Raw genomic sequence first — 24,457 nt, 5'->3', positions numbered from 1 at the left:
AGCAACAACAACAACAACACAGAAAATACACCAGCGGCCACCAGGGGCCACTACCGGCCCACATAAACATGAGGAAGAGGTCGCTGCAGACCCCGAAACTATTTTCACACGTCGACCACGTGATGGAAAATAGTTGCGAGGTACTCATCCGCCGAAGCGCTATGAAGGCCGGCGCTCGGCCGCACATCGGCAGTTCATCGACCGCCAGCAGACTTCGATAGCTGCCGCCCCAGCAGCACGGCTCGGATCTTCTCGCTGGTCTCTGGATTAGGCTGGGTATATCGGAGAAGTCTCTGGCGGACACTAGTAGGAAATTATTCGTCTTGTTTTCTATATTATTCTTGTATGTAGTTGTGATTCGAAGACGGATCACTATTTTGTGTTGGTGTTATACTTGGAGAAGTTGTTTTGATTAATTGAACAGTCCAATAAATTGTTTCGGACTTTGATCGTTAATTTCTTCTGCTTACGCAGACATATCAATAACAAACGCCATTGTTTCATTCTTGCAGAGTGGAGTAGCATTCATGTCTCATGTGACATATATAGTTGTGTGATATAATTGCACAAATTTGTAACATTCTCCCATGAGATGTAGAGTTGATGAGGTACGTTTTCTGGCACTCTGGATGCTGAGATGGTCAGGGTACAGTCGGCAGTGACACCTATACGGCCAGAGCTGCTGCATGGCGTGGTCTGTGGTGACTCCTGCCACTTCTCTGCTAGTATGAGGACTAGGGAAAAGCAGAGGTCGACAGAAGTGAACAGTGGAAGGTGTGCTATGCCTGTTGTATCAGAGTGAACACTCACCTTACATCACAGTTGCTAGTGTGTTTGCCATCACCAGCATTAAAGCTTTCTGGGATAGTATTGGTTAGAGTTGGTTCTTTGACTGTCAAATTAAAGATAAATTGATAATACAACTGCAGATGTAAGGTTCACACATGTGTGATTATTGCTTATGGCGTGACATTGTGATTAAATAGGGAAGGTATTCCACCATCTACAGTGAAGTTAGTTTTGTCTGATATTTCATACTCAAGATTCTTTCTAACCATTCGGCTTAAATGATATTAATCTCTATAGTTCGTAGTTTGTGCTTGTTAGCATAGCATCGTATATGCTGCCACCAAGGACATATCAATAATCAAATATTGTGGAACATTAGTTCAAACAACTCATAGGGTTTGAGCTAGATGACTTCCTTGACAGCCACCATGTAACCATCTGTGCACTGAAAAAAAAAAAGACTGTGTTCTTCTCTCAAAATGTTAGCGGCTGATGAAGAAACCACATAACTGCATTTGCATCAGCTATTTGAGCAATGAATGCACCAGGTGAAACTTGAGTTTCGGAGAGAGAACTGCTGTCTTTTATTATTGAAGGCAATATTTTTCAGTTGCTGTTGAGTTCCTAAAGTTAGCTCAGGAAATATTTTTTTGAACTGTTTCGTCTAAAGAAAGGTTTGTTATATTGGTTTATTGTTATCATTCTTGTTGTGTTATTAGATCAGTTCTACCTGCTACGTAACGATAGGTGCAAATGAATGAAAGTAGGACAAATTTTTTATGTTCTTTATTTTGAAAGAAAGGGAAAATAATATATGCAGCTAACGTTGTTACACATCTGTAGAACTATAGAACTGGTAGCTTCATGTTAGCAGCTGTACCAATTGCTGATGGTTGTTCTTCCTGGCAAGCTGACGGGGGGTATTCCCCTCATCGTCCCTGGCCTCCTTGTTGGCTCCAAACTCCAGCAGCTCAGTTGCCACTTCTAATCGGCCCTCTCGTGCCGCACAGTGCAGCGGCGTACATCCCCATGCATTTCTGGCGTTGGCGTCAGCAGAGGATCTCAAAAGAAGCCGCACCACAGCTGCAAGGCCATCATTTGCAGGTGAATGCAGAGGCGTGTTGTGCCTGATATTCCGGGCATTCACCTCTGCTCCATTCTCCAGTAGACACGTCACCGCTTCCACGTGTCCCTCCCATGCTGCCCAGTGCAGGGCAGTGCTCCTGTCGCCGTCCATTGCTCTCACGTCTGCCCCCGCTGCTAGCAGAGCCCTCAGCTCTTCCATTACACCACCATGAGCTGCCTGGATAAGCCTCCTGCCTTTCTCGTCACTAGAAAGGCTCCTGCACATGTCACAGACATTATTACACTCTACTATCACACACACACACACACACACACACACACACACACACACACACACACACACACACACATACACGTACCTGGTGATCAAAAAGTCAGTATAAATTTGAAAACTCAATAAAGCATGGAATAATGTAGACAGAGAGGTAAAAATTGACACACATGCTTGGAATGACATGGAGTTTTATTAGAACAAAAAAAAAAAAAAAAACGAAGTTCACAGAATGTCCGACAGATGGCGCTGGACAGCAAAACGTCAGTGACTGCGCATGACAATCGTGTATAAAAAGAGCTCCAATGAGAGAGAGAATCAGATGCACCAGCAGTCGCAGCATGTTGACGTTACCTGAAAAGGTGCTTTTAGTGAAGCTGTACTGTCAGAATGGGGAATGTGCTACATCAGCGTTACGATGCTATCGCCATAGGAAGGGGATTCGAACGGGTAAATGTCCGTTGACAAATGCAGCTGTGGCGAGAATGATTTCAAAGTTCGAGGCCACGGGTTGTTTAGACGATAGACCCCGTAGTGGCCGACCAAGCACAAGGCGTAATACTGCTGAGACAGTTCAGGAAGAAATAGAGACTGTAGCGGGTTCGTCTCTGCACGGGGAAGTCGGCGTTCGTGCAGTCGCACGTCGCACCAGCATTCCATACACTACTGTTTGGGTGGCACTGAGGCGTACCCTCCGATGCTATCCGTACAAAATCCATCGGCATCATGAACTGTTAACTGTCAACTTAGTGAAGTGGAGGGCATTTGCGGTGTGGGAGTTTCAAAAGATGACGGTGTGTGTGTTGGGGTTGGAAGATGACGATTGGTTGAGTAACATGTTGTGGACCGACGAAGCTCATTTCACCCTCCGAGGGTCTGTCAACTCCCACAACTGCAGAATTTGGGCTACTGAAAATCCTATAGCTGTCGTGGAAACTCCATTGCACGACGAGAAAGTCACGGTATGGGTTGGATTTACCATATCTACCGTTATCGGGCCTTTTTTCTTCGAGGAAATGTGTGATTCTGGTTTTGTAGCTGCTACAGTGACGGGCGAGAGTACGCCGAAATGTTACAGAATCGCGTCATCCCCAGCCTGGCTGATAAACACCTGCTGGAACGTACGATGTTAATGCAGGATGGCGCTCCACCCCATATTGCTGCACTCGTGAAAGATCTCTTGCGCGCGTCGTTTGGTGATGATCGTGTGCTCAGCCGCCACTTTCGTCATGCTTGGCCTCCCAGGTCCCCAAACCTCAGTCCGTGCGATTATTGGCTTTGGGGTTACCTGAAGTCGCAAGTGTATCGTGATCGACCGACATCTCTCGGGATGCTGAAAGACAACATCCGACGCCAATGCCTCACCATAACTCCGGACATGCTTTACAGTGCTGTTCACAACATTATTCGTCGACTACAGCTATTGTTGGGGAATGATGGTGGACATATTGAGCATTTCCTGTAAAGAACATCATCTTTGCTTTGTCTTACTTTGTTATGCTAATTATTGCTACTCTGATCAGATGAAGCACCATCTGTTGGAGATTTTTGAACTTTTGTATTTTTTTGGTTCTAATAAAATCCCATGTCATTCCCAGCATGTGTGTCAATTTGTACCTCTCTATCTACATTATTCCATGATTTATTCAGTTTTCAAATTTATACTGACTTTTTGATCACCTGGTACATACATTTAAGTAGATTCTTCTGGTTTTCATATACAGGGTGAGTCACCTAACGTTACCGCTGGATATATTTCGTAAACCACACCAAATACTGACGAATCGATTCCACAGACCGAATGTGAGGAGAGGGGCTAGTGTAATTGGTTAATACAAACCATAAAATAATGCACGGAAGTATGTTTTTTTAACACAAACCTACGTTTTTTTAAATGGAACCCCGTTAGTTTTGTTAGCACATCTGAACATATAAACAAATACGTAATCAGTGCCGTTTGTTGCATTGTAAAATGTTAATTACATCCGGAGATATTGTAACCTAAAGTTGACGCTTGAGTACCACTCCTCCGCTGTTCGATCGTGTGTATCGGAGAGCACCGAATTACGTAGGGATCCAAAGGGAACGGTGATGGTCCTTAGGTACAGAAGAGACTGGAACAGCACATTACGTCCACATGCTAACACCTTTTAATTGGTCTTTTTCACTGACGCACATGTACATTACCATGAGGGGTGAGGTACACGTACACACGTGGTGTCCGTTTTCAATTACGGAGTGGAATAGAGTGTGTCCCGACATGTAAGGCCAATAGATGTTCAATGTGGTGGTCATTATTTGCTGCACACAATTGCAATCTCTGGCGTAGTGAATGTCGTACACGCCGCAGTAAATCTGGTGTAATGTCGCCGCAGGCTGCCACAACACGTTGTTTCATATCCTCTGGGGTTGTAGGCACATCACGGTACACATTCTCCATTAACGTACCCCTCAAAAAGAAGTCCAGCGGTGTAAGATCAGGAGAACGGGCTGGCCAATTTATGCGTTCTCCACGTCCTATGAAACGCCCGTCGAATGTGTACGTCACCCCTCATAGTCACAGCCATGTGACAACTAACTGCAGCGAGCCCAACAGACACTATCTACATTGTGACATTACGAATAGTGTGTTGCATGTCATGAGATATAAGGTGCTGGAAAGTATAGGTAAACCAAAGGCAGTTAAGAACAAAGTCATTCTGCCGAGAGGGATGTTACAGCTGATAATGGAAATGTGTGACGAAGGCCTCCCGTCGGGTAGACCGTTCGCCTGGTGCAAGTCTTTCGATTTGACGCCACTTCGGCGACTTGCGCGTCGATGGGGATGAAATGATGATGATTAGGACAACACAACACCCAGTCCCTGAGCGGAGAAAATCTCTGACCCAGCCGGGAATCGAACCCGGGTCCTTTGGATTGACAGTCTGTCGCGCTGACCACTCAGCTACCGGGAGCGGACGTTACAGCTGATAAATCCAACATATACCAACCAAACACTCAGTTCTCTTACTGTAAATTTCATAACTAAATATAGATGCTGATGTCACTAATTCATCTGGAAATGAGTTAGTACAAACAAACTGATTATGCCCTCATACAGTTCACATATTCAAAACGGGCATTAGAGTTCTGAGAATTATGTGAGAGAGTTCTTAATGTTCCTTATCAAGTGGCGAGACAGTCATTGTGAATTTTGAAGGACTCTACAGCGGTCATGACTATAGGTGCTTTTAACCCCCACGGTCCTCTCCTAGGTGTGGCCTTGGTGGGGGTGATGCAACTTTGGCTTCCTCTGGTGTGTGCACCAGTTTACACACAACATGACATGGAGGCACAACATGACATGGAGTGATAACAAAGGTAGTATTTCATTTTAAAACACACAAACTGGTGACAGATGTGAAAGCCACGTGTAATGATCCTACAAGTGCGCGTCAGAGTGAGAGTTATGGAATCGGACACTCTCAGATGGAGCAACAAAGGTGATTTACACACAGATATCCATGTCGGTGTCTACCACCACTGCTGTTCTAATGGTCATGAGTTGCAAAGTAGTTGGGATCAGTGACGTTGGTAGACACTTTGTCCTTCATGTTCATTCACTATTATTGTGAATTTTCTTTGCTCTGAACTTAAGTTAGCAGCTCATTGCCTCATCATTTTTTTTCAATGAAAGGACCCCATGCTCGGCTCATGTTCTGGAAGGATGAGTTACTGGGAGTCTACATTATGTGTGTTGGGATGTTTCTAAATGTACTTCTGTGCGTCTAATTCGCCTTGTAAGACGTGTATATTTCTATTGTTTATTGTCAAATCACAATTTATGAAAGATGTTTATATTTTATTAATAGGATTAAGTAGGAATAATTAATATTTGTCATGTTGGAAATAATTGTGGTAGCAGGGAATGTCTGCACCAGAAAGCATTGTTGGCAGGAGAAACGGCACTTTAGCGTTCGAAGTCAGTAGTAAGCGAGAAGTGAAGCGAGTCGGTAGCAGGTCTGAAGCGAGAGGTTGAGAGGAGCGGTGTGCCTGCCAGCCGCTAGCTATGATTAGCAAGAGATTATAAAGAGATGTACAGAGACATCAGCTAACTATTATAATAAGAGGAACTAATATTATTGAATTAATTTTTTGAGAAACTCAAGACGACATGCGAGACACATTGTTACAAGAAAAACTTACCATGCAAAAAAAACTATATGGCACCCAATAATCCAGACAAATTAAAGTCACAAAATATTTTAGCAATAATTGATTCAGGCCTACCAATGTGCATAATTAACGAAGACACATTTAACAGATGCAATAGCGATAATGATTATCCAGTATCCAGTATCCCGTTACACAAAACTAAGTTAAGGGAGCATTTACGGGAAAAATCAATGAAGTCAAAAGACAGACATAATTAAAGTTTGTTTTTGCAGGGCAAGCTTTCCAGAGCAATTGTTGGATAGTTCCACATTTATCAACTGATATAATATTAGGAATGAATTTTCTCGTACAATATGACGCAAAGATTGACTTTAAATCGTCGTACCTAACATTACAGAAGGAAGACAGTGAAGTGGTAGTGAGATTTCAAAACACAGTATCCTCAGAAGAACAAAATATGCACAGGATCGAGATTATTGCAGATTGTAAAGATAACGATTGAATCTCACACTATACACGAATACACATAATAACGACATGGCAGAGGAACAGGAGTATAATGTATTAGAGACAATTACACGCAAGGTTGGAGACAGTATAGCAAAAGACGACACAGAGCGCACAGAATTAGAAAATATTCTTGTGCAACATGAAACTGGTTTTAACAATGTTCCAGGAAAGATGACAGGATTTATGTCCGAATTTCAGGTGAAACCACATGAGACTTTCAAAGCAAAACACAACCCAATCCCGCATATATACACAGAAGCAATTAAGAGAGAGTTACGAGCAATGATTGATCAGGGTATAATTGAACCAGCAGCAAGCCAGTATATAAATCCATTACACATCGTTGAAAAGAAGGATGGATCACTCCGTTTATTTTAGATTCACGTGAGGTTAATAAAATAATCATTACAGAAACTGACCGACCACAGACGTTAGAAGAGTTACTGCAAAAGTTTCATGGCACTTCCATATATACCACCCTCCATCTCAAATCAGGATTTTGGCAAATTCAGTTGCATCCAAACTGCCGAAAGTATACGGCATTCCTTTGCTTTGGTGAATGTTACCAATTTTGTAAACTTCCGTTTGGACTAACGATTTCGTCTGCAGCCTTTATACGATGCATGAATACAGTTCTCCCACAGGATCTTAAAAACAAAATTACTACATATGTAGATGACATTCTAATCGCAGCAGAAAACTGGGAACAGCACAACTACACCCTTCAGCAATTACTGAATACATTCGAGCAAAATGGTATAACTATAAACCTCCGTAAATCTGAATTTGGAAAAGCCTCAATAAAATTTGTAGGTCATATTTTCACAAACAGGTATCGCACCAGACTCTGACAAACTGCAAGCATTGAAAGATATCGACGTGCCAACAAATAAGAAGGCACTTCGGAGCTTTTTAGGTCTTATTAATTATTTTAGAAAATTCATTCATTATAAAGCATTAGACACACCCTTGCTATACCAGCTCACAAGTAAAAACACAGTTTGGTCATGGAATGAAGACGCTGAAGCTGAATTCGAGAATCTGAAAGCTTTACTAGGGGCACCTTTGTTATCGCATCCTGACCCAACACAAAACTTTTCCATTGCAACAGATAGTTCAACTACAGCATTAGGAGTACATATTTTCCAGGAAGTAGAGGAGGGCGGTAAGACAATCGTTAAACATATTGCGTTTGCAAACAGGATACTTTATCCAGCAGAGCGCAATTACTCTGTAACAGAATTAGAGACGCTATGTGTAGTATGGGCATTTAAGAGATTCCGTCATTATCTATATGGAAGACACACCACAGTATATACCGATCACCGAGCAATGCAGTTTTTATAATCAGCAAAACTTACGCATGATAGATTAAGCCATTGGAAATTATATCTACAAGAGTTCGATTTTACTATTGTACACATTCCAGGCACGCAGAATATTGTCGCCGACGCACTATCGAGATCTATTCAGCATAAACGACTAGAGAAAGAAAATACCTTCTGCTACAACAACCATAGCATTATGTATATCAAACAAGTAGCTTTCGAAAATTTTATATCATCAGCATTACAGGACATAGAGAGAGAACAGCAGAAAAATGAAACATTAAAAGAGATTTTAACGCTTTGGCGAGACAAGAGCAACGCAAAAATCAGGCATAATTACACTATAAATCAAAATATTTTGTTTATTCGCTCGTACCCAGACGGCAACAATTGGCTTTTACGCATTCCAGAAGGGATCAGAAACAAATTGATATGGTATACGCACCTAAGCTATGCTCATTACGGAGCTAGGAAATGCTTTCTAATTCTTCGACAAAATTGTCACTTCAACAATATGGAAAAACACATTCCTGTAAGATATGTCAGAAAGCTAAATCATCTACAGTATCACATATTCCACCACTGTATCCCATCATACCGGGTAAGTTAAGACACATGGCAGCAGTAGATCTTTTCGGTCAAATCCCCAGAACAAGTAAAGGTTATAGTTATATTCTAGTAGCCGTAGAACTGACATCCAAATTTGTAACATTTTCTCCACTAAGGAAAGCGACGGGCTAGATCAGTATCAAGAGCAATTGTAAGAGATTTTCTATCAATAGTAGGACATGTACAGAAGGTTATTTCAGATAACGGACCGCAGTTTAGGTCAGACATATGGAAACAAATGTTAGAGAGTAAGAACATAACACCAATTTACATATCAAGATATCACTGTTCTTCTAACCCATCAGAAAGAATAATGAAAGAGATCGGGAAACTTTGTAGAATTTATTGCCACAGAAAGCACACAACATGGGACGAATACATTTCACAGTTGCAGGAAGTAATAAATGCAATACCTAATGAGTCAACGACGCTCTCACCAACTGTAATACTGAGGAATAAAGACCCACCGAATAAACCTACTGAAATGATCACTTTTCCAAAGAAGCGTAGACTTCGTCATTGTGAGATAATAGACATGGCACTAGCGAACATTAAACGAGCTGCAGATCGTCGGAAGAGACAGCAGATGCAGGTAAGTAGATTAAGCAAGTACGAGATTGACGATAAGGTACTAGTTCGTACCCATTATCTGTCACACAAAGGGAAGAAACGATGCAAAAAATTTGAACTTCTATACGCAGGACCGTACAGATTTCGAAATATTCCGCACGCTAATGTAGTACACACTGAGACACCCAGAACAAAAAACTCGAGAGGAAACCATCATATGTCAAACATAAAGAAAGAAATTCTTAAAATAGAAAACAACCTTCTTACAGGGATACATATAGGCAGAGTATAACAATGAGCTTTTTGACACATTCCAACAAGCCCGAATACAGTGAGCTACTAATGGGCCATTTACGTGCACAACCGGTCACCTCGATTCGACCGCAGATAAATACACTGAACATTAATAGCAGCCTTAGAAGCGTTCTCGCAGGACATTTATTTCACATTATGTAAGGTAAGTGAAGCAATTAACAGGGCTACTTTAAAAGTAAATGTATAACACGTACAAATAATTTTCATACAGTAGTAGCAATTAGATGTATTCTTTAACCCGTGCATGCAGCATTGTTGTCATTGTTCACCAAAATAAGCGTAGTTTTAATTATAATATAAGTATTGAATATGGAAATATGTGGATAAATGCTTTACAGGTCATGCCGAGAGCTGACTAAGGACATCACACACATCCATGCCCGAGGCAGGATCGAACTTGCCACCGTGGCGGCCGCGCGGTTCTAGACTGTAGCGCCTAGAACCGCTCCGCCACTCCTGCCGGCAGAGTTCACGACAAGTCCCCCATAGAAACTTAAGAAATGTCCCGCATTGCATATTGCCCCCACTGGCTACATTCACAAACACTGCGTGTTTACAGCAGCTGCCTTACTGACCAATGGCATATCCAGACACAACCATCAATGAAGTGGTAACATGAAGTGTGGTTCATTCGCCCATTTGATACATTCGCGTTGACATATTGTCCAGTCTCTATAAACCTATGCCCAAAGCAATTTTAACTGAAGACTTCATTCGGTCAACATGTGAATACGTTGATATCATCTCCTGCTGAGTCCCATGTTAAACAACGTGCATTGAACAATGTGCTCCAAAACATTTGTGCCTGCTCTAGTACTGTACTCTAGTCAACAAATCTGCCACAGATCACCACCTATCATACTTGACTGAGTGGACAAGCCTCCAACCTCCACATTCTGTGACGAGACATATGCACTGAACAGCTTTTAATTCACTCATGTCTTCGCTATCCTTTAGATACTCTCCATAGATGCTCAGGATAGCACCATGCATATAGTCGATGAGCTTCGACATCTCCGAAATTCCCATTCACACGCGCCAGGTTATAAGAATCTGCCATTTGTCAAAGTTATTTAGATCAGTGGACCTCTCCTTTTCAGGCCCATACCACCACTAAAATGATGACCCACTCGCCTCTGATCTGCTTATACACTTTCACTACCGTGTCATGTGCCCACAACACAGCCAACTAGCATACAGTCTACTGGTGGCCAGTGGTCATGCTTTGGTTCCTCAGTTTATATATATATTCTATGCAATGTACTCCTGCCTTGGACATACATGTAAGTGTAATGGCCATGTACAACCCATTAAGAATACACTCCTGGAAATTGAAATAAGAACACCGTGAATTCATTGTCCCAGGAAGGGGAAACTTTATTGACACATTCCTGGGGTCAGATACATCACATGATCACACTGACAGATCCACAGCCACATAGACACAGGCAACAGAGCATGCACAATGTCGGCACTAGTACAGTGTATATCCACCTTTCGCAGCAATGCAGGCTGCTATTCTCCCATGGAGACGATCGTAGAGATGCTGGATGTAGTCCTGTGGCTTGCCATGCCATTTCCACCTGGCGCCTCAGTTGGACCAGCGTTCGTGCTGGACGTGCAGACCGTGTGAGACGACGCTTCATCCAGTCCCAAACATGCTCAATGGGGGACAGATCCGGAGATCTTGCTGGCCAGGGTAGTTGACTAACACCTTCTAGAGCACGTTGGGTGGCACGGGATACATGCGGACGTGCATTCTCCTGTTGGAACAGCAAGTTCCCTTGCCGGTCTAGGAATGGTAGAACGATGGGTTCGATGACGGTTTGGATGTACCGTGCACTATTCAGTGTCCCCTCGACGATCACCAGTGGTGTGCGGCCAGTGTAGGAGATCGCTCCCCACACCATGATGCCGGGTGTTGGCCCTGTGTGCCTCGGTCGTATGCAGTCCTGATTGTGGCGCTCACCTGCACGGCGCCAAACACGCATACGACCATCATTGGCACCAAGGCAGAAGCGACTCTCATCGCTGAAGACGACACGTCTCCATTCGTCCCTCCATTCACGCCTGTCGCGACACCACTGGAGGCGGGCTGCACGATGTTGGGGCGTGAGCGGAAGACGGCCTAACGGTGTGCGGGACCGTAGCCCAGCTTCATGGAGACGGTTGCGAATGGTCCTCGCCGATACCCCAGGAGCAACAGTGTCCCTAATTTGCTGGGAAGTGGCGGTGCGGTCCCCTACGGCACTGCGTAAGATCCTACGGTCTTGGCGTGCATCCGTGCGTCGCTGCGGTCCGGTCCCAGGTCGACGGGCACGTGCACCTTCCGCCGACCACTGGCGACAACATCGATGTACTGTGGAGACCTCACGCCCCACGTGTTGAGTAATTCGGCGGTACGTCCACCTGGCCTCCCGCATGCCCACTATACGCCCTCGCTCAAAGTCCGTCAACTGCACATACGGTTCACGTCCACGCTGTCGCGGCATGCTACCAGTGTTAAAGACTGCGATGGAGCTCCGTATGCCACGGCAAACTGGCTGACACTGACGGCGGCGGTGCACAAATGCTGCGCAGCTAGCGCCATTCGACGGCCAACACCGCGGTTCCTGGTGTGTCCGGTGTGCCGTGCGTGTGATCATTGCTTGTACAGCCCTCTCGCAGTGTCCGGAGCAAGTATGGTGGGTCTGACACACCGGTGTCAATGTGTTCTTTTTTCCATTTCCAGGAGTGTAGTTATTAACTACTCACTCAAATTCCTGGTGCAATTTGAAATTCAAACAACCAAAACATCTTTAATATGAGCACAAAAATGAACTATGTATTGTCTAAAGACACTGTTCCCACTTACTCTACTTTCCAGTCGAGAGAGCGCAATAATACTCACTAAAAACACAATCTTGAGCTGCGCCATTATACGTCTCACATATTTTAAACACGTTGATGTTTTACTGTTTACTTTATCTTAAGTAATGCTGCAGTTCTATTCACATAAATAACAAAATGCCACCTTCATAGTGGCATGCGTACAGGCAAATGTGCAACAGTGATGGAAAATTCTCTCCAGTGTCAATTTGATGTGTGTGGGCAAACTTTATTCAATTGCGTTCAGTTTGCATTCACTTGCCCTTGTGTTTGCTCATGTTTGACTGGCTGTCGGTCTTTCAGCCAACCATTAACAAAAGTTCACGGTCCTCTTTGGTTTGGTGCTAGTAGTACAGAAAGTTTTTGTCTGCTGTGTTGTTTACTTTCAGTTGTTGGCATGAGTTGTCTGAGCTATGGAGCTATCTAAACAAAACATAATGTTACCCATACAAGTATATTAATATCACAGGTGCTGGTGTCCTCCAATAGATCCTCATATCAAATGCCATAGCGAACCAAATATAATACATAGAAAATTGCCGAAACACTGTAAGACCTTACTGGGGACGCCAGAAAGTCAATAATAAAATAAGGCTGGACATCAGGCGTGCATCCGGCATGAATGGAGTGAATAAGCATACGATTTCTAATTCTTTTTATTGATGTCCTTGAAGGTAAGTAAGTAAGTGTGAACATGTATCTATTAGACTCATTAAAATTAAAAATATAAAAAATAGCGGCTCGTTGCTGACGTTCATCATATCTGTAATTGCATACCTGATATATTACTGTCCCCCCAGGAGGTCCGAACTCTTTTGTGGATACGTGCGTAGCGAGCACGGGACCCCGAGCTAATGTGGCCCTCCTTCCTTTCCGGGCTGCATACCTTCCTTTTCTGCATCATTCCCCATCCCCCATCCTCGCCCCCTTCTCACCTCCGCCTCTTTCCTTCCCTTTTTCAGCCGGCCGGAGTGGCCGTGCGGTTCTAGGCGCTACAGTCTGGAGCCGAGCGACCGCTACGGTCGCAGGTTCGATTCCTGCCTCGGGCATGGATGTGTGTGATGACCTTAGGTTAGTTAGGTTTAATTAGTTCTAAGTTCTAGGCGACTGATGACCTCAGAAGTTAAGTCGCATAGTGCTCAGAGCCATTAATACATTATTCCCTTTTTCCCCTCTGGGAATATGTTCAGTGCCTACGTCTGGAGACGGACACTCGAAACTGCACCACAGTCTCTCTTCTTCGCTTTTTCTGCTGGAAAGTCTTTGTCCTTCCTTTGTCCTTCTCTTTTCCTTACCTCTTCTCTTTACCCATTTCTCCGCTGCGGCGTTTGAGACCTGTCTTCTTTCCTGTCTTGTTCCTCCCTTTCTCTTTTATCCTCCGTGTGTGTGTCTGAAGGCAGATCCACGCATTACCATGCGTAGCCGGTGACGGGGTAACGCGTAATTCCCCACCCCAGGTAGACAGGTAGGACACGTACGCCCCTGGTAACGGCCAGGCCCAGGGAGGGGTGATTACCCGAGCTGATACCTTCCAAAAGTGCCGATTGGTCCCTCTGTCTGTTTCTCGGGAGGTGTGACCTGAGGTGTGAAGAATCACCTAAGGCGGGAGTGTCCTCAGAGAGGGCCCCCACAAGGAAGGAACGCGCCATCGGAGACGCCGGTAATCATGGGGGATACTTTTGCAATGGTTTCCTCATCATCTACTATGTCTGCTCACAAGCCTAAGTTCTAGGAGTCTCAGCCACGGACAGTTCTTCCATCGATGCCACAGTTCCTTGATGTTTCTCGGTCGGATGAAGGTCACGACTTCTCCACGGTCAACCCTTCCATTATTCAGAAAGGTGTCGACGCAATTACAGGTCCTGCAAAGTCTTGTTCCAGATTACGAAATGGCACCTTGTTGTTAGAAATAGTCGCTGCCCTCCAGACACAAAAATTGCTGCGTGCTTCACTGCTAAACACCTCCCCTGTCCGGGTGGAAGCGCACCACACTGTAAATTCATCACCTGGGGTGGTTTATACACACTCCCTCGACGGACTGTCTGACGAGGAAATTCAAAACTACCTGTCCGACCAGGGCATAACGGCTGTTCATCGACTCGTGAAAAGGGTTGACACGAACATCGTTCCCACCTGTACTGTCTTCTTGACATTTGACAGAGTTCATCTCCCATCGACCATAAAAGTGGGCTATGAGATATTTTCCGTCCGCCCTTACATCCCAAACGCTACGCGTTGCTATCAGTGTCACCGGTTCAATCAACCAGCCAGTCCTGTTCCAATCCGGCGAAATGCGCTACGTGTGGCAAGGATGCCTATGAGGATGCTTGTCCACCTCCATCCCATCGTTGCATCAACTGTATGGGTGACCACTCTGCTTCCTCTAGAGATTGCACCATTTTTAAAGACGAACGGCTCATTCAGGAAATCAGAGTGAAGGAAAAGGCTCGAGAGTTATTCGCCAGTCGAAAGCCCACTGTTCCTCACACAGGTAAATACAGCACTGTCCTTGCCTCTCCTCGGCCAACAAAAGAGGCAGCCACGCAGACTTGTGATCTCACCTTTAATGCCACGGTTGTCAGATCGGCCAGCACAAAGATCGCCCATTCAACCTCCCCACTCTCGCCTGCTCACTCTATGGCTCACCCTTCAGCGGGTTGTGCTAAATCTCGATCCCCAAAGTCAGACACCCGGACTTCCAAAAAAGAGCCTACTCGTGAAGATTTTTGACATATCCCAGCTACACAACCATCAGTTCCTCCTTCGTCTCAACGTCTTGTCTCCAAGAAGGCTAATAAGAAACACAGTTCCTCTCCTCCGCCACGGCGTGTCTCATCTACAGCACCACCTAGCGGTAACCGCCTTTGGCCGTCTTCTGTGACGCCGAGGCGCACTGCTGGCACCGATCAACTGGCCGATCGCTGATGGAAGGAGCTGCTCCTGAACAACCTATGGATCAGGATCTTTTGCCTTCAGCTGACTGCCATTCCACGCTGTCGGTCGCAAGCTCTGAGCAGTCGTTGAGTTGAGGGCAACCTTGCTCACATTCTTCCATTTTCTGTCCACCCTATGTCCATTATCCATTGGAATATCCGCGGCATTCGAGCCAATCGGGATTAATTGTCGATACGCTTACGATCCTACTCGCCAGTCATCTTCTGTTTTCAGGAAACAAAGCTGCGTCCCTGCGATCGCTTTGTTTTCCTCCCATTTTCAGTCAGTCCCATTTGATCTCTGTTGAAGGCACTCCAGCACGTGGAGGATTCATGATTCTTCTCCATGATACTTTCCATTATCACCCAATCCACTTAAACACTTCCTTCCAAGCTGTCGCTGTCCGTCTTTCTCTTTCTGGATACACCTTCCCTCTTTGTACTGTATACATTCCATCGTCCACACCAATGGCATGAGCTGATTTCCTTCATCTTCTTGGTCAGCTTCCGCCCCCATATTTGATGGTTGGGGACTTCAATGCCCACCACCCACTTTGGGGATCTCCGCATCTCTGTGCGCGTGGCTCTTTATTCATAGATGTCTTCCACCAAGCAGATCTTGTTTGTCTCAACATTGGGGACCCTACATTTTTGTCTGCCTCCACGACAAATTTCTCTCATTTGGACCTTTCGGTCGGTACTGTTCCGCTAGCTCGGCGCCTCGAATTGTTCGCTCTTGCTGATACACACTCGAGTGACCACTTTCCATGTGTCCTTAGATTGCAGCCACAGCTGCCATATATGCGCCCGAGATGCTGGAAGTTTGCCCAAGCCGATTGGACACTTTTTTCGTCTCTAGCGACATTCGATGTCCGTCACTTTTCTAGCGTCGATGATGAGGTCACTCATATTACAGAAGTTATTCTTACAGCTGCGGAACGTTCAATACCTCGCACCTTCCTTGGTTGAACGAAGCATGCCGTGACGCAATACGTGAGCGGCGACGTGCTCTTCGTGTTTTCCGCCACCATCCTCCTTTGGCCAACTGTATCCACTATAAGCAGTTCCGTGCGCGATGCCGTCGCGTCATCCGCGATAGCAAGAAGGCAAGGGACTTCTTTACTAGCTCATTTAACACCTTCACTCCCTCCTCGGAGGTTTGGAGTCGGATTCGACGGTTATCTGGCGCGCCTAGTTTCTCCCTGGTCTTTGGGCCCAATGTCACGCATGATAAATTAGTGGACCCCGTCGCAATTTCTAACTCATTGGGTCACCACTTTGCTGAGATTTCGAACTCTTCAAATTACCCGCCAGCGTTTCTCCCGAAGAAACGTGCAGCGGAAGTGCAACCTCTTGCTTTCTCCTTTCAAAATCGCGAAAGCTATAATACTGTTTTCTCCATGCGGGAACTCCACCATGCACACTCTTCCTCTCGCTCTTCCGCCCCAGGACCGCATTATATTCACCTCCAAATGTTGCTACATTTATCATACCATACTCTGCGTTCCCTCCTTCACCTTTATAATCGAATTTGGACCGCAGTACTTTTCCCAGACGATGGCGGGCAGCTATCGTCGTTCCTGTCCCGAAACCTGGAAAGGACAAACATCTACCCTCTAGCCATCGCCCCATTTCTCTCACGAGTAGTGTATGTAGGGTTTTGGAGCGTATGGTGAATTGCCGTTTAGCCTGGTGACTGGAGTCCCGCAGTCTTTTAACACCTGCCCAATGCGGTTGCCGAAAGCATCGTTCTGCAGTTGACCATCTTGTTGCTCTCTCCACTTACATCATGAACAATTTTCTCCGGAAACGCCAAATAGTAGCAATATTTTTTGATCTGGGGAGAGCTTACGATACCTGTTGGAGTACAGGCATCCTCCGCACACTGTTCTCTTGGGGCTTTCGAGGTCAGCTGCCCCCTTTTCTTCGTGAATTTATGGCAGAGCGCACATTTAAAGTGCGGGTGAACACTACTCTCTCCCGTACTCTCTCCCAAGAAAACGGGGTACCCCAGGGCTCCGTGCTAAGTGTTGTCCTGTTAGCCATTGCCATAAATCCAATTATGGATTATCTCCTTCCTGATATCTCGGGCTCCATCTTTGTGGACGATTTTGCGTCTTCAAGGATGTCTCGATCGCCTCCACTCTTGGAGCATCGAAACCGACTTCCGTTTTTCTCCCAGTAAGACCGTTTGTGTTAATTTTTGGCGTCGTACGGAGTTTCTTCCACCTTCCTTACATCTAGGACCTGTCTCGTTTTCGGACGTCGCTAAATTCTTGAGTCTTATGTTTGACAGAAAACTGTGCTGGTCCTCCCACGTTTCCTATCTTTCGGCTCGCTGTCTGCGATCCCTCAACACCCTCCGTGTCCTGAATGGTACCTGGTGAGCGAACCGAGTGGTCCTCCGCCTCTATCGCGCGTTAGTGCGCTCGAAATTGGATTATGGAAGCATAGTTTACTCCCTTGCTCGGCCGTCTATTCTTCGGCGTCTCGACTCTATCCACCACCGTGGATTACGTTTAGTGTCTGGGGCTTTATACACCAGCCCTGTGGAAAGTCTTTATGCTACTGAATCTCCGCTGTCCAATCGGCGAGCTGTCCTGAGTCTTTGTGCTAGCCATCTGTCTTCCACGCCTGCTAATCCTGCCCATGACATTTTTTTCGATGCCTCCTTGGATTTAGGGTATTCAGGCCGCCCTTCCACCCTACTACCACTGGGAGTCCACTTCCGTCAACTGCTCCATTCTCCTTCCTTCCACTTTCCTAAAACTTTCTTGACAACTTGGGGTACAGCACCGCCTTGGCTCCAGCCCCGGACCTGCCTGCTGCATGACCTTTGTCAGTTTCCCAAGGATGGTACCCCTTCTCTTGTTTATCGTTGGGCATTTGGTGCTCTATGCGCAAAAATGAAGGATGCTACATTTATTTACACTGATGGCTCCAAAACATCGTTTGGTGCTGGGAGTACCCCCAATCGATTTCGGCTTCCCGACCAGTGTTCGGTTTTTACTGTGGAGCTTTATGCAATTCTCCAGGCTGTCCAATATATCCGTCGCCATCAGCGGATACAGTATGTTATCTGCTTAGATTCTCTCAGCTCTCTCCTCAGTCTCCAAGCTCTCTACCCTGTCCACCCTCTGGTACACCGGATTCAGGACTGGCTCCACTTGGGGGTCGTCTCTGTGGCGTTCCTCTGCATACCAGGACATACTGGTATCTGTGGAAATGAGGCGGCCGATATAGCGGCCAAGGCTGCAGTCTCTCTTCTTTGGCCAGCTATTCGCATGATTCCCTTCGCCGATCTACGGAGCGTTTTATGTCGTCGTGTTGCTCTTTTATGGCACGCACGTTGGTCGACACTTCCGAATAATAAATTGCTAGGACCTCTTCCTCCCAAACTCGTCGTCGGGAGGAGGTAATTTTAACTAGACTCCGGATAGGGCACTGTCTTCTTAGCCATCGACATCTTTTAAGCGGCGATCCTCCCCCACTCTGTCCCCACTGCTCTCAGCTGTGGACGGTAAGACACATTTTAATTGAGTGCCCCTATTTTACTCCGTTACGCGCCCGTCTACAGCTATCGCCTGATATATCTTCCATTTTAGCAGATGACACGCGCTCAGCTGATCGCGTCCTTGAGTTTATTAGTGCCAATGAGATGACGTCAGTCATTTGAAGCTATTTTTTGGGGACAAACAACCCCTCTTTGTAGTGGTTTTTTAAGCTTTCCTTCTGATTTTGGTTTTCCCTTTTTTTGAGTTTCGCTCCCATTGCTGCCGGTTTCCAGTTTCGATTGTTTACCATTTCCTAAGTCACAGACCGGGCGCTAATGACCGTAGCAGTTTTGCGCCCTAAAATCATAACAAAAAAAATCACTGTTTCATTAGAGATATATGATGATCAATAAAAGCTGCTTATCTATGCTCTCCCTATCTGCCCTCTCATGAACTATATAGCAGATTTTATTCAGCAAGCTATGTGACAGCTTCTATGTATATTTCAAATGTCATTTACAGTATTTTAGTGATATTATCTCCGTTACGCATTAATAAACATTATAAGTACTTCACATATGTCACTGCAGGTCTCAGAAACTATGTCATGTATGGCAACTACCAAATTACATAATAGTTATTATAACTGTAGCAGTACTAGCCGTGGAAAGTGCAAGGCTGGAGCTAATGCCAGGGCCACTGTAACCACTGGAGGTAGTGTGGCTGGCTAAGATATACAGAGTGTTACAAAAAGGTATGGCCAAACTTTCAGGAAACATTCCTCACACACAAAGAAAGAAAAATATGTTATGTGGACACTTGTCCGGAAACGCTTAATTTCCATGTCAGAGCTCATTTTAGCTTCGTCACTATGTTCTTCTACCTACGCCCAATGGAGCACGTTATCGTGATTTCATATGGGGTACTCTACCTGTGCTGCTAGAACATGTGCCTTTACAAGTACGACACAACATGTGGTTCATGCACGATGGAGCTCCTGCACATTTCAGTCGAAGTGATCGTACACTTCTCAACAACAGATTCGGTGACCGATGGATTGGTAGAGGCGGACCAATTCCATAGCCTCCACGCTCTCCTGACTTCAACCCTCTTGACTTTCATTTATGGGTGCATTTGAAAGCTCTTGTCTACGCAACCCCGGTACCAAATGTAGAGGCTCTTCGTGCTCGTATTGTGGACGGCCGTGATAGAATACGCCATTCTCCAGGGCTGCAAAAGCGCATCAGGGATTCCATGCGATGGAGGGTGAATGCATGTATCCTCGCTAACGGAGGACATTTTGAACATTTCCTGTAACAAAGTGTTTGAAGTCACGCTGGTACGTTCTGTTGCTGTGTGTTTCCATTCGACGATTAATGTGATTTGAAGAGAAGTAATAAAATGAACTCTAACATGGAAAGGATGCGTTTCCGGACACGTGTCCACATAACATATTTTCTTTCTTTGTGTGTGAGGAATGTTTCCCGAAAGTTTGGCCATACCTTTTTGTAACACTCTGTATTTGTAACTAGTAATTGGGGAGAAACTATTGTGGTCGTGGCTGATTAGTTTTATAACTTACAACCTGTGTGCAGTCAAACAGCCACTGATGGCTTCAAGACTATGTGTGCAGCTTCTGTTGTTTTGAACTCGACGATCAGTAACTCGTGTTAATAGTTGCGGTTGTGTTTCAAAACTGAGGATATTTTATTAATGCAAAGCATGGATTTTCCCTCCCATCCACAAAAATTCCTTGACAGTAATTGAGCAAATTTGTTATTTATTGTGGAGGAGTCGTATTTGCATTGTGCACCTTGCACCAAGCCCTTCAGGTGCACTTAACCATGTGTTGTTTATTCTCAAAATGCAGGAGTGTCCGTTAGTGGCTTGAAGAACCGATTGCAGGTGGTATGAAACGTTGTGTGATTCTAATAATAGCTCAACCTTTAGTCTGACTAGCGTTTATGCTCTTGAATTAAATGATGACCTCAACAGTTTGGTCCCATAGTCCTTACCACAAATTTCCAAATTTCCTAAACCTAGTATCGATTTCTAGTGACTAAACGTTAAGAAATTTGGTACCTTAAGTACCATTCAAATAATAAATGAAGCTGGAGATTGATCAGTGTTTGTGCCTTTAATTAAATCTTGGATTCGTGAAATCTTCTCGGGTGATCAGCCGAGTAAAGGCGTCGTCTTCTCGCAACGTTTCGAAGGGTTTCGTACCCATCATCTTCAAGCGAAGATCTTCACTTCGCTTGAAGATGATGGGTACGAAACCCTTCGAAACGTTGCGAGAAGACGACGCCTTTACTCGGCTGATCACCCGAGAAGATTTCACGAATGGAATACGCCGAGAAAGTCTCAAATCACATTTAAATCTTGGATTGATGATGGGCAACTGAACTTGAACTTCAGAGCTGCAGTATGTAATAATTGAGGCGGGAACTCCACCAGTGTTTGTGCTTTTGATTTAAATCTTCGACTGGTTCAATCGCTCTTTTGCTTGAGCATTTTGGTATGCACCTTAAGTTTCATTTAAGTAATATCTACCGCTAAGCTTGACTACCTGTTGGCCCTATGGGCTAAAGTCTGAATTGATTTATGAGTATTATGAATGTTGGAATTGTGCCTTTTGCTACCTTATAAGTGACTGATGAGATTTGAAATTTTTTTATGAATAGTGTTACTACTAAAATTTAGATGAAGAATGTGGTTATATTGGAACAATTATGTGTATGATCGTAACTGGGTTCCCACCCCCTGGGAATGGGAATTTTTGTGTCTATTCGTGAAATAATCATGGTCACAAAATGTGTACACGTCTCTCAGTCCAGCACTACCACTCCCGAATGACCAGTTCCGCAGCACTTGGATAGCAGAACGTGGTTCTGGGTGGTGGGAGGTGTATACAGTGCAGTTAGGAAAAAAATATCTTTTGAATTCTTCAAAGATCTTTTCTTTATAAGTTTAGCATTCAGTAATTTTGGGGGTTATTTATTCTTCCACATTTGGATTGTTTTGTGTTTTAGGACAGCAGCATGGAAGATGGCAGGTGTTGCAGAACTGCTCATGGACAAGCTCCACTATGGTCTTGAGATTAGAGGGTGCAAGTAGACTGGGAACACAGGCGAGTTGGCGTGATGACTGCAGGAGGCAGTGGACTGTGCAGTCATGCCATCAGCCCTCAGTAAGGATGAGGTCAGTAGCACTGCCTCCAGCAGTGCAAATGCCTTAATTAAACGTTGATGGGGCTGAGTCTTCCAGCACACGACTCAGAAGAATTAGGATGTATGCGGTAAATTATGCAAATGGGATTTGTGTATCAATGATACATCTGGAGGAGTTTGCAAATTGTTACAGAGGCAAGTAGATGTGTTGATGGTAAGATACAGGAACTGAAAGAGAAGGTAACAGGGTCGGATTGCATGAAGTTGCAAGGACAAATAAATGAGTCTGTATTACTGGTTCAGAAAGTGGACTGTCATTCATACGACCGATAATAGGGTAGCGAGGGGGAATACCTTTGTCCCCACATGCAACAACCAGTGAACATATTAGGCGAGACATGAGGGAAAGGTTCTCTGAGACCTTTGTCAAAATACCAAACTGCTTGGCCAGCCTGCTGTGGGCAGGGGGAGGGTTGTTGGTCACATTTTTCGAGGAGGTTGAGAGAGCACTAGTTTTTCCTGTGGAACTACAAGATCAAGGTGAAATTTTGAGCCCTATGGCGTCTGGTCAGCGGGAACAATTGATGAGACAGGCTATATGTTATTGAATTCTATTTGTTAATTTTAGGTGTTGAGTCAGTAACAACATCTTATTGCTGCATACACGCCATCAGTTGACTGAGAAGCAGTATTTTAGTGTGCAGGGTGACAATTAAATGTTTGTGGATAACATGAAGAGGTTATGAGACTTAGCACGGGTTAGTGTTTCGAATTTACTGAACAGGAAATCGTACTGAACGTCTTGGAAGGCATTCACCCCAGTTATCGTTATAGTGTTACCTTCAGCTAGAAAGCAGTCAATTTTGAGCATTTAGTGAGAGTAATTACGGAGGTAGAGGTTGTTAGACATGCTGACTGCATGTGAATGAGCGCCAAGGCGGGCAATAGGAAGTGGCACAAAAAACAACAGGATGGTCGAGCTGGACCAAAGCTGGATGTTACAGGTACCAAAATAAAGGTATGCTAGACAAGAACTGTACTCAGCTTCAGAGTAGGGAAGGCATGTGACACAATGGGAAGGATCAGTTCAACGTGAATAGTGCACATCAGGGTCAAATGTACTGTGTATATACTGGCAGGTTTCAATAAAGAGCCTGTCTATACACTTTTAGATTTGTTGAGTTCATGCAATCTGATTAGTTTAGCTTGGAACAGGATTTGTGGACTTCCAGAGTTTGGGGGTGGCAAGACACAAGTGTAGATTGGGAATGCCGAAGAACTGTATTCACTCTATCCGGCGCCCATCTTTGTAGCATCAAAAGGAGAGGATTAGTGCATGCAGTAGCGGATTAAAGCTACTTAAACAGATAGTGGTTCAGTCTATTCCACTGTCCGACCTTCATTCATGTTTTGCGTGCTTTAAGAAGATGACCCTAGTCACACATACTAACAAATGTTTTTGGCCAAGGCCTTGAAAGCAGTAACAGTTTTTACTACAAATTGTAACCTTTATGAATACAATTGGGTTCCATCCAGATTGTCGACAGGAGCCACTATGTTATCCAGAGTATTGGGGACAAGGTGCTTTCCATACTCAAAGGCCACTGTATTTACCTTGACCATATTGTCTAATTTAGTGAGAGCTTTGACGAACACTTAGTGCATTTTGTGGAGGTCCTACAGCGGCTCAGTAAAACTGGTTTCCCAATCAAAAGTACGATTTTCTCAGATGAAGATATCTTTCTGAGAGCACCCAGTTTATGAATGGTGGTCAAAACTGACCAGCAACATACTTAACCCATTCACTCCTGACACCCCCTCCCCTCTCACCCAATAAATGTGAAGAAGCCAGTTCACTTTATCGGGATGACAAACTTTCTTCAGTGATTCGTGCTGAACTTTGCGCAATTGTCAGTGCCACTTAATCATATGAGACAGGAAGGGAAGAAATTCGAGGGGGGGGCCTCTCATTAATTAGCCTTTGGGAGGCTAAGTAGCCTTGGTGAGAGCACCATTCTTCTCTGTGCCACATTTTAACAGGGATGTCATAGTGCAAACTAATGCATCGATGTCTGAAATCTGAAATGGCTGTAATCCTGGTACAGGAACGCTGGGGGGGGGGGGCAGCTACACTGCAACATATGTATCGATGGCATTGTTATGTCAGTATGTATATGTATATGTATATGTATACAAGCATATGTATTGTTGGCATTCATTGATATGATCTTGTAAACAATGGAGAAATTGTACATTGATTATCTGGACCCATTCCCATGCCCAGAAGAGTAAAACTGCTACATACTGGTGTGTGTAGACCCCCTTACACGGTTGACCTGGTTGATCACGACACGAGGTA

At 44.8% G+C, this 24,457-nt stretch overlaps 1 protein-coding gene across 1 annotated transcript in view; it reads right to left on the bottom strand.

Moving 5' to 3' along the window:
• Positions 1-1,651: 1,651 nt before the first annotated feature.
• LOC126426439 (poly [ADP-ribose] polymerase tankyrase-like) overlaps positions 1,652-24,457 on the bottom strand; it is a 44,958-nt gene continuing 22,152 nt past the window's right edge. Inside the window, exon 3 of the mRNA XM_050088355.1 lies at positions 1,652-2,132. Within this exon, the coding sequence (XP_049944312.1) occupies positions 1,652-2,132 (481 nt within the window). The remainder of the gene's footprint in view (positions 2,133-24,457) is intronic.

Source organism: Schistocerca serialis, chromosome 11, assembly GCF_023864345.2.
Source record: "Schistocerca serialis cubense isolate TAMUIC-IGC-003099 chromosome 11, iqSchSeri2.2, whole genome shotgun sequence".
NCBI lineage: Eukaryota > Metazoa > Arthropoda > Insecta > Orthoptera > Acrididae > Schistocerca > Schistocerca serialis.
The sequence above is the reverse complement of the archived record's forward strand: the minus strand, read 5'-3'. Positions and strand labels throughout refer to the sequence as shown.